This window comes from Oreochromis niloticus, linkage group LG3, assembly GCF_001858045.2.
Source record: "Oreochromis niloticus isolate F11D_XX linkage group LG3, O_niloticus_UMD_NMBU, whole genome shotgun sequence".
NCBI classification, from domain to species: domain Eukaryota; kingdom Metazoa; phylum Chordata; class Actinopteri; order Cichliformes; family Cichlidae; genus Oreochromis; species Oreochromis niloticus.
The window spans coordinates 46,938,494-46,950,130 of record NC_031967.2 but is presented as its reverse complement, the minus strand read 5'-3'; the positions used below and the strand labels follow the sequence as shown (position 1 = coordinate 46,950,130).

Sequence of the window (11,637 nt, the reverse complement as noted above, 5' to 3'; positions counted from 1 at the left end):
ACAATAATATAAAATTATGCACAATCGGAATTACTAATGTAAAAAAAGTGGTTTTATTTATACATGTTTATATATAAATATATGCGTTGGCCCCTAGAGACAAAGCACGTACAAACTCCAAAACACATTTCTAGCGTTAACTGAACTTCCAAACCAGAGCTACCTAGATCACTTAAATTACACAATTGAAAGCATATGTGTATTGTTTGTGTATTTATACACAAGCACTCATATATATTCAAATAATTTAAGAAAAATGTTCATTTACCTGTTACTACCACACACCAAATCCGGTCGTTGGTACTTGCTGGCTCGTGTAGCCACTAGGTAACAAAAGCTCAACACTGCCCCTAACATCCTGGAGCACTTCTGTTGTGTTTTTACGTGTTTTGAAGTTTGTACGTGTTTTGAAGTTTGTACGTGCTTCTGAGTTTGTACGTGCTTCTGAGTTTTTACGTGTTTTAGAGTTTGTACATGTTTTGGAGTTTGTACGTGTTTTGTCTCTAGGGACCACAGTAAATATACTTTTATTAATTCACTCCACATAAAATTTAATAAATAAATCATATAATACAAAAACCAACTATTCTCATTTCAACTTTTAACTATTTAAATTTTCAGCTTTTTACTTTTAAACAAATTTAAAGTGAAACAACACAAAACACTACAAACCACAACACAATTAAATATAAATTAAAATATGAAAAAAAAAAAAGAACATGCATATGCAACCTCAGCAACAGGACCACTCTCAGCATCGACCAAGTGTGTTTGCTTTTGGAACTGTGTCTTCATTCCACCTACTTCACATACAAGGGTCAGTTCTACAGGCAGAAACATGAGTGTGCCATGGGCTCCCCAGTTTCACCCATCGTGGCCAATTTGTACATGGAAGAAGTGGAAAAGAGGGCGTTGCTATCCTACCCTGGAACACCACCAAGCCATTGGTTCAGATATGTGGATGACACCTGGGTGAAAATCAAATCTCAGGACGTTCTACATTTCACGGATCACATTAACTCGGTGGACCGACACATCAAATTCACCAGGGAGGATATGAAAAGTGGCAGGTTAGCCTTCTTAGACTGTGAGATTTCCATCAGTAATGGGGGACATCTAAAAGCTGACGTGTACCGTAAACCTACGCATACGGATCAGTATCTAAGGTTTGACTCTCATCATCCACTGGAGCACAAACTGGGTGTCATCAGGACGCTACAACACAGAGCGAAAACCATCCCCACTGACACAGCAGCCAGGGAGGCAGAAGAACATCACATCAAGAAGGCCCTGAGTAAATGTGGTTATCCCAGCTGGACTTTTGTCAAAGCTGGGAAGGCACCTAAAGAAAGCTCCAGCCGATCCAGGAGAGAAGGACAACCGCTGCCCAGGCGAAAACCTGTAGTGATACCATATGTGTCAGGAGTATCGGAACAGTTGAGATGCATTTTTTCTAAACACGGGTCTCTGTGGCTTTTAAACCCCAAAATACGCTGCGCCAAAAACTGGTCCACCCCAAGGATCGGGTCCCCCGACACAAACAGAGTAACATAGTGTACGCTGTTAAGTGCCAGGAGGATTGCCAGGATTTATACATCGGGGAAACCAAACTGCCTCTAGCGAAGCGGATGGCACAACACAGAAGAGCAACCTCGTCAGGCCAGGACTCTGCAGTTTATTTACACCTACAGGCCAGTGGACACTCTTTCAACGATGAGGATGTACACATCCTGGACAGGGAAAAACGCTGGTTTGAGCGCGGAGTCAAGGAGGCCATTTACATGAAAAGGGAAAGACCATCTCTGAATCGAGGAGGGGGCCTAAGGGTACATCTTTCGCCATCTTACAATGCTGTGATTGCAGCCATTCCCCAACTCTCTGTGAATGGGACTCATGGCCATTGATCAGTGTTCTTTGATCAGTGGGTTTTGGTCAGTGATTGTTGATCAATGGTCATGGGAATTTGCATAATTATGATTAAGGAACTGACCTCACAGCCCATTGTTCCTTCAGTGGGCTGGTTTCAGTCATTATGCAAATGTACTGTTTATAAGGTTTGGGGAAACCTGCAGTCAGCTGAGACTGAAGAAGTCACTTGGATGAGTGACGAAACGTTTCTCCCACAAAACGCTACGTCCAGATGAACAGATTCAACTTTTGGAGATTTACTTTCCTGGATGATTGAGAATGCATCAAGACATTACAGTGGTAGCATGTCTGATGTTGATGTTAGCATGTGATGATTAAAATATGAAAAGTAGATGCATATTCTCTGTCATATGGGCCTGCATGAATAAACTTTCTGAATCCTTTATCATCCGCAACTGAAAATAGTTGTGGATGATTACTATACCTTTCTAATGTGACGTTGTTGTCCCTGGCTCTCTTTCTCTCTCTCTCCCTCCGGCTCTCTTCCTGTGCTACTGCGAGTGTAACTACCCCCCCTCCCACCTCTTCCCAGCGCAAAGCACGAGGCTCGCGTGCGGAGTGAAGAGGAAAAAAAGGGTGAGAGAGAGGGTGAGAGAAAGAAAAACAAACAAAAACACGGCTCCCAATAAGGAGCCGGCTCACGTCGTTCACTTCAAAGATCCGGCTCTAAGAGCCGTTTCATTCGCGACCGACACATCACTACAATGATGTGCTTGGTTTCAACGTAACTTTATTCTTTCATGAGTTATTTACAAGTTTCTGACCTCTTATATAATGTGTTCAATGTGCTGCCCATTGTGTTGGATTGTCAATGCAACCCTCTTCTCCCACTCTTCACACACTGATAGCAACACCGCAGGAGGAATGTCAGCACAGGCATCCAGTATCCGTAGTTTCAGGTGCTGCACATCTCGTATCTTCACACCATAGACAATTGCCTTCAGATGACCCCAAAGATAAAAGCCTAAGGGGGTCAGATCGGGAGAACTTGGGGGCCATTCAACTGGCCCACGACAACCAAGCCACTTTCCAGGAAACTGTTCATCTAGGAATGCTCGGACCTGGCACCCATAATGTGGTGGTGCACCATCTTGCTGGAAAAACTCTGGGAACGTGCCAGCTTCAGTGCAGAAAGAGGGAAACACATCATCATGTAGCAATTTCAAATATCCAGTGGCCTTGAGGTTTCCATTGATGAAGAATGGACCCACTATCGTTGTACCCCATATACCACACCAAACCATCACTTTTGTTGTTCCAACAGTCTTGGAGGGATCCATCCAATGTGGGTTAGTGTCAGACCAATAGCGGTGGTTTTGTTTGTTAACTTCACCATTCACATAAAAGTTTGCCTCATCACTGAACAAAATCATCTGCGTGAACTGAGGGTCCTGTTCCAATTTTTGTTTTGCCCATTCTGCAAATTCTGTGCGCCGATCTGGGTCATCCTCGTTGAGATGCTGCAGTAGCTGGAGTTTGTAAGGGTGCCATTTGTGAGTAGCTAATATCCGCCGAAGGGATGTTCGACTAATGCCACTCTCCAGTGACATGCGGCGAGTGCTACGCTGTGGGCTCTTGCTGAATGAAGCTAGGACAGCCACTGATGTTTCTTCATTAGTGACAGTTTTCTTAGCGTATCAAAAACCGCTACTGCCTCCATCCATCCATCCATCCATTTTCTTCCACTTTATCCGGGCTGGGTCGCGGGGGCAGCAGCCTAAGCAGAGAAGCGCAGACCTCCCTCTCCCCAGCCACCTCCACCAGCTTATCCGGGGAAATACCAAGGCGTTCCCAGGCCAGCCGAGAGATATAATCTCTCCAGTGTGTCCTGGGCCCCGGGGCCTCCTCCTGGTGGGACATGCCTGGAACACCTCACCCAGGAGGCGCCCAGGAGGCATCCTTGTCAGATGCCCGAACCACCTCAGCTGGCTCCTTTCGATGTGGAGGAGCAGCGGCTCTACTCTGAGCCCTCCCGGATGGCTGAACCTCTCACCCTATCCTATCTCTAAGGGAGAGGCCAGCCTTCTTTGCCTTCTTTGATCATTAATATGCAAATTCTCATGTCCATTGATCAACAACCACTGATCAATGGCCATGAGTACCATTCACAAAGAGTTGGGAAATGGCTGCAATCACAGCATTGTAAGATGGTGAAAGATGTACCCTCAGCCCCCCTCCTCGAGTCAGAGATGGTCTTTGACTCTGCAGTCTATTTACATCTACAGGCCAGTGAACACTTTTTCAACGCTGGTTTGAGCGCAGAGTCAAGGAGGCCATTTACATGAAAAGGGAAAGACCACCTCTGAATCTCAGAGAGGGTATTCAGTTTGAAGCATTAAAATGAAACATTGTCATGTTCAGCAATTTTTTGTAAGATCACCAATTAGAGAAGGAAAGGTGATAAACTGGGTTTTCCTATGATCAAAGCTCAGAAGATATAATAATAGTTGAGAACTTATGTTTCTACAGAGAGGTCCCTCCCTTCTGGTTTCCTCATTTGACAGTGAAATATATGAAATGAACAAAGACCTTCTTAAAAGTCAGCTTCAGTCAACAGAGGAGAAGATAAGCTGACAGGTAAGATATGCATCATTAATTCTAAACTTATATTCTTGTATATGTTTATATTCTAAACATTATTCTAAAGGTTATAAATTATTATTATTATTTAAACCATTTTTAAAAGACGCGATAGATTTTAAATATTCAAAATGTATTGTATTTTGTATATGTATATAAACTATATACTAAGAAACTTAGACTGGAGATAAGAAATCTTAAATAAACATTTTTGATAATAATTATGGTACAATAAAAATATGATGACTATTTCTGTTATACAGAAGCAAAGAATGGAAGAAACCTGTTTACTGCTCATCCTGCTGCTCTCAGGTCAGTAATATTAATGTCTTAAACATCTGAGATATATTCTATAAACACACAGAGACTCACTGATGTCATTCAGGTAATCAGATTCTTTAAACAATGCATGTATTAACACATCAACTACAAGAACAGAGAGACAATCTTTACCTATTCATACCACAATACCGGCATTCATTTTAAAATATGTTATTTAATTTTTTTTTAAATTTAGATTTATTGAATAACTGTTTTAATTTTGGCTACTGATGCACCATAATTCCACAGTTTTAGAAATAAATACGATTTTTTTTTCCTTCGACTTCTTTTCATCCTTATTCTTATTATTACTGTTATTAACAACAAGCCGGTGTATTACTAGTGTCGGTCCCAAGCCCAGATAAAATGGTGAGAGTTGCATAAAGAATAGTACCTGAAACCAAATCATTGCCAAATCAAATATGTGGATAAGAATTACATTTCCATATCAGATCGTTAGTTGCCTGAGTTAACACTTTCTAACATCAGTGCTGTTGATAAGCTGGGTAACATTACAACCTGCTGGGCTTAGACAAAGAAGGAGGAGAGGGGAAGAGGAGAGGTAAAGGCAGTATGGCGCAGTATTTCCCTTTACTACTGTAAAGGGAATGAACTGGATGATGTGTTGCAGAGAATGAAGGTACATCCGTTGGTACTGGTATTAAATTAATTAAGTGATGTTAAAAAAAACAGACTTGCTAACCTAAAGAGCTTAAGGTAATCTAATATGTTATTTTAAACTCATTATTTTTGATCAGCTTTAACTATTTTGCATCTTAAGTGACTGCTACCTAAAAATATTTAATTTATCATTTAATTATTTATATGAAGTATATGTCTTTATATAGATCATCTTTGGAAAGTTTTGATTTGTGGGGTCAATTTGACCACAAACATAAAAGACTTTTGTCTTTCTGAGAAGTGAAAATAAAATGTCCTTGACTGTTATCAGTTGCTCACAGTGTCAGGGGCTGGGTCTGTGACACAGCAGTTTTGAGTTTGTTTTATACTTTTGATTTCTTATATTATTTTGAATATATTTTAGGATCTTGATTTGGTATTATCAGTTAAGATTTAGTTGCATTTATTCTATTTTAGGTTTTCGTATATGTCCCCTTTTGTGAGTCTGTTCTTGTTTTCTGTGTCAGTATGTCATGTATTCCTTGTCTGCGTGTTTTCATGTTGTCTAGCTTGTGTTGTCATGTCTATGTCTTTCCATGTTTCCTTTTTTTATTTTGAAAATCCTGTGTTTCTATGTTCAATGTGTTTAGTTTGGTTTGAGTTTAGTTTCGCCCTTGTTTCACCACACCTTGTTTTTCCTCAGCCACAATAAAGGGATCAGTTTTATAAAAACACCAGCATGTCCCACCGTAACACATAGGTCTTTGAACTAACACTATGTACAAAGTCTAGCAAATAGTTTTTTTGTTTTGTTTTATTTCTGTTTTTAATCTGTTTATACAAGGTTTCAAAACCGAAATAAAAAACAACAACACAAATATGAATTTACTGTAATGGATTTATTGGAACATTAAAGAAAGAAAGTATTAACTGCAAGCTTTAAAATGAGTCAACTAACTTTTTTATTTAGCTTTTTAATGCTTCAAAGCAACAACCGCCATAAACTGTTGACCTTTACCAGTATATTTTGTATCACAGTAATTAAATACTAATTTTCTGTTTTCCAAGAATATATTGACATGCCAACAAACCAATTCTCAGTGGCACCAGTAGTAAACACTTAATAAGCTAACAGCTAATAAGCTAACACAGCCGCTTCACAAAATTTAACTGACTGATTTAACAGCGGTACCTGAGACAGATAATTTTTAAAACTATATACAGAGTATTATTCTGAGGTTTTGGGGTCCCCCCCCCTCTTCATATAATGCTTATCCTGGTGGTCAAACATTATAACTAAGTATAAAGAAAAGGTTTTAGATCTCACCAGGGCCAACACACCTGAATCAAATGATTAGTTCATTGCCAGGCCTCGGGAGAACTTCAAGACATGTTGAGGAGCTAATTTATCCATTTAAATCAGCTGTGATGGATCAAGGACACATCTAAAACCTGCAGGGACACCGGCGCTCGTGGACTGGGATTGGGGACCCCTGGTTTATACCTTATAAACAGTACATTTGCATAATGACTGAAACTAGCAGCACTCAATGAACAATTGGCTGGGTGCTCCATTGTTGCGTCAGCCCCCAATTATAAGACTGAGGGAATCTGCTGCCAGCTGAGACTGAAAAAGTCACTTGGATGAGTGACGAAACGTTTCTCCCACAAAACGCATCAAATCCGGCTTTTTTCGCCCCTATGCGACCCATATCCGATCATGGTATGACAGTGTGAACGGCACAAATCCAATATTTTCAAATCCGATCTGGGTCACTTTCGTATGTGGTCCTGAATCCGATACATATCTGATGTTTTGAAAAGCGACTGCTGTTTGAACGGTCATGTCGCATTAAATCCGTCTTTTACGTCACTGACACAAGAGAGACCCAATTATCAGCTCCGGAGAAGCGCCCCATAAGACATCGCGAACGCTTCCTGGCCATCCAGTGAAACTGTTGGGAAGACAGCGTTGGAGAAACGTGAACATTTTATTTGTACTGTATAATCTGCAGATTCTGACAGAAATCTGCAACTATCCCTTGAAGCACCGCTCCTCTAAAACAGCAATAAGGATCATTATTAGGCCATATGTAAATAACAAAATAATTTTATAACTTAAAGCATAATTGGGAAACGTAAAGTCCGAAACAAGTCTTTATATTAAGGTCCATCAGTCAAACAGTACTGTTTGGTCTGGGTCTAAACAGAGCGCGTTGTGTGTGACATCTTCTTTTGCGCATGCGGGCCGCTTTGAGGGTTCACACTAGAGCGCGTTTGCTGTCACATTTTATTTGTAGTGTGAACAAGCAGACAAAAAAATCGGATTTGATCAAAAAATCGGAATTGAGCATTAAGACCTGCAGTGTGAACGTAGCCTAAGACACAGTGTAGTGCTTGTGAAGTTGAGTTGCTATAGCGAAGGAGAACAACATTAAGGCTATTTTTTGGTGGCATGAGAAACTCACTCAAGTTCTTTCTGACTAAGTCTGTCCTGACTAAAAGGTTATGGTTGAAGATGTCATGAATCGCTGTGTGCAGGCAGAAGGTGAGGACTCAACATGCAGGACTGGCAACACGGGAATGAACTCAAAAGGGCAGTTTATTGTAGATGCAGGAAACTGATACAACTAATGATGAGTTAAACTAGACTGGGAATGTATAACCTAACGTTCCACAGAGATGCAACACGGAACAGAGGGTAATGAAGAAAGTGGAAGCACACAAGAAACACAGCTGAGGACAATTACACTTGACAGGACGGGGAGGACATGAAACTATAAACACTGACACCAAGACATGGACCTTAAACGTAACACAGGAAGTACAAACAGACAGCCCTGAGTGAGAGAGAACATAAAGAAATACACGAAGGGAAGACGAAAACACAGAACACAAGGGGTGGAAGCAAAGCACAATAACTCACATCACTATATAGACAGTCGCACAGAGGGAGACACAGAAGGCAACAACACAGGGGGGAACAAACGGACAGAAAAGACTAAACACAGAACAGAGGGCGCAGAGGCAGGAGATCAAAACCTAGGAAGCATAAAATAAATCAAATGAACCTGACAAAATACAAAAATCACAAAGAACTGAAAACACTACGTCAGGAGACCCAGGATCCTGACAGAAGATGCAAAGTTGGGTTTTACTCTTCTGCTTGTTGGGAAATGAGCGCGTTTGTAACTGTGACCCCCAGGAACTCCCTTCCTTTGAGCCTGAGATCTGTGGACTCAGTGGTTTCATTTGAAAAACAGCTAAAAATCCATCTTTTTAAAATTGCTTTTGGTTGATTTCTCTGTTTATGTTTTAGCTTTTCTGTGAAGCACTTTGTGATTTTTGTCTTGAAAGGTGCTATGTAAATAACATTTTACTTACTTTACTTTATTAGTTGTACATGGTTGCACTGCACACAGTTGTTGCAGTTTGACTATAGAGTAGAGAAAAGCAATAGAATGAAAAAATATAGCTCATTCGCCAGTAGGACTGTCTTTTATGTGTTATCATTCCCTCCATTTAGACTCAAAGAAGTTTGATGTTTGAAGTTGCACCGTGATGTGAAATATGAACTTCCCCCAAATGGTTTAATCCAAGAAATGTGATAAACCAAATGTTATAAAAACTAAAAGGACAGAAATCAGTGTAAAAATGTAAGAAGTAAAAGTAAAATATGTGAAAAATCTACCTAACTAATATAACACATTATTTATAATTCTTTTCTTTCTGTCTCTGGTAAACCTCCATTTAGTACTATTTCTGGGACTAAATGGTTTCAGTTCTTCAGTCTTTTTCAGTGATTCATCTAACAGTCCAGTTTCCACAATAAAAACTTTTTATTTTTCTCAGGAGGACTTTCCACTCTTCCTCCCCACTCCAGAGAATACCACTTTGTGAACCAGCTGATGAACTGGACCGAAGCTCAGAGTTACTGCAGAGAACACTTCACTGACTTGGTCACCATCTACAACAGCGACATCAACCAACTGCTTGTTTCAATAGGACCAAGTATTAATGCTTGGACTTGGATAGGGCTCTATAATGATCGTTACAGCTGGAAGTGGTCCATGGAGGGAAAACTTTTTTATGTTGGCAGTAAACATGAATTTTTGATCTGGGCTAACGGCCAACCAGACTGTCTAAATGCAAAGGAATACTGTGTGGCTCTTCAGGGACAAACACAGATGAATGATAGACCCTGTGGAGATTCTTACCCTTTCCTGTGTTACAATGGTAGGAAAAAGATTTGTTGCCATAGTTATCCTACAATTTTATGAACTTCAAAATTCATCCTTTTTTACTCTTTCACAGCCAAAAATACAAGTTACATCTTAGTGATGGAGAGCCGCTCCTGGTCAGCGGCTCAGTCGTACTGCAGGACATACCACACAGACCTGACCAGTATAAGAAGCAAAGAGGAGAAATCCAACATCACGCTCACTTTGAATGGATCAGGGGTTCAGTATGTGTGGATTGGTCTCTACAGGGATCCCTGGGCCTCCTGGTCTGACAACACAACCTCCACATTCACTAACTGGGAGCCTTCTGAGCCTAATAACTACAAGTCACTTGAGTACTGTGTATCATTTCATCTACTCTCACAAAAATGGGCTGATGGCATGTGTAGCGACAGAGTCCGTTTTTTCTGTTTCACAGGTGAGGTCTAGAATGCAAACACTATAAGATCCTGTCATCATGTAAAACACTAATGTTTGTGTTTTTATATGTGGTTCATTTTTAGCAGTGACAAAGCAAACAGTGGTGAAAATGAAGCTTCAGTCAGAGGCAGACATGCACAGCACAGAGATCCAGCAGCAGGTTTCACAGCAGGTCAGCAGTTCAGTCACCAACACAAACTTGACACAAGTTCAAACTATGCTTCATGTTTTTCATCATCTGCACATTTTGTCCAGCTGTCAGGCCTCATGCTGTCAGAAGGACTGACAGACTTCAGGATTCGTTGGAGGAAAGCCCAGAGTTACCGTGACGACCAGATGAAGAAGCAGGATGTGGACGGTGGCTGCAAAACTGAAGTCTGACTGGACTGAACCACTTCATGCTGTGCTGAGCTGTCTCATCCTTTAAATCTTTCAATATTTCAGAGTGTAAAGTTCCACCAACAGCTCATTTGTTCAGCTGCAGTTGTAGTTTGGTAGAAATTCTTTAATCAGAGGTCCACTCACTAGTTTTCCTGATAGGCTCTAGTCTCTTGTTTTGTTTTGCATCGTGTCTTTCAACACTTTAGACTCTGTCCTTCTGTGGACGTCACTGCACAGGCTTTGTCTGTGTGCAGTTTATTAGGATCCATAGTTCTGTTTCACTGTGACAGCAACATCTGCTGACTTACACAAATGACGGAGAAGAAAGTGAGGAGAGCCAGAGATCTGCTTGAGGAGGTCAGGGTGGACAACAAAACATTGTTTTTCTCCTGTGTTGACATGTTTTTCTAGTTTTGTTTTTGTAGCTTTCAGCTTTCTTCATGTTATATTTTAAAGGTTTTTTAATGTGTTCTGTGGTTTAATTCATGTTTTTGTGTGTTACAAGTAATAAAACAGCTATTTGGGTTGAAAGAGATGCATCCATGTAGGCAGGTATATAAAAAGGAAAACGTAAGAAGAAATAGATATAAAAAATGTATGGAAGCATGCAGGTGTATCTTTTATTTTTTGCCTTGTATATGTAGCTCCTTTCTTATTTAATAATATTTAATAATATTATTTGACTTTGGCAAATTTACATTTTGCCAATACTGACATTTTTGTTTGTTTTATGAGGTTAGCTGGAGTGAACTCATGAAAATAAGGACTAGAGTCCTGATAATTTCATTTTTTTTCTTTTGAACTTAAGGTGTGGTGGAAATGTTATCAAAATAGAGTGAAAAATGAGAAAAACAGACATTTTTCTCAGGTGACCGCATCAAATTTATAAGACCATCGGCTCTATTTTAAATGTGCCCCAGTCTACCACCCTGGAAGGCTCTGCTAACAGATGTAATCAGTTTCTTTCTTTTTTTGTAAACAAGGTTGAGTCCATCAGGCCAACAATAGTACCTCCTACATATGACCCATCCACATTTAGTCCCTGTTCAGCTGCCTTATACCAGTTTGAACCCATCTCAATTACACTTCTTAACAAGATGGTTAGACAAATTAAATCTTCTGGTTCTCTGTGGGTGTGATCCCT

At 40.3% G+C, this 11,637-nt stretch overlaps 1 protein-coding gene across 1 annotated transcript; it reads left to right on the top strand.

Moving 5' to 3' along the window:
- Positions 1 to 4,738: 4,738 nt before the first annotated feature.
- On the top strand, positions 4,739 to 10,114 carry LOC109196641 (C-type lectin BJcuL-like). The gene is made up of 4 exons (XM_019350949.2): positions 4,739 to 4,821; positions 9,304 to 9,687; positions 9,766 to 10,027; positions 10,111 to 10,114. Exons 1-4 carry the CDS (start codon positions 4,749 to 4,751, stop codon positions 10,112 to 10,114), a joined length of 723 nt encoding a protein of 240 aa, XP_019206494.2. The 5' UTR covers positions 4,739 to 4,748.
- Positions 10,115 to 11,637: the final 1,523 nt, after the last annotated feature.

Bases quoted from the DNA above. Each gene is read 5' to 3' on its own strand.
- LOC109196641 (XM_019350949.2), top strand. From the start codon at position 4,749: ATGATGACTATTTCTGTTATACAGAAGCAAAGAATGGAAGAAACCTGT. The intron at 4,822-9,303 runs GTCAGTAATATT...TATTTTTCTCAG, and splicing joins GCTCATCCTGCTGCTCTCAG to GAGGACTTTCCACTCTTCCT. The intron at 9,688-9,765 runs GTAGGAAAAAGA...ACTCTTTCACAG, and splicing joins CCCTTTCCTGTGTTACAATG to CCAAAAATACAAGTTACATC.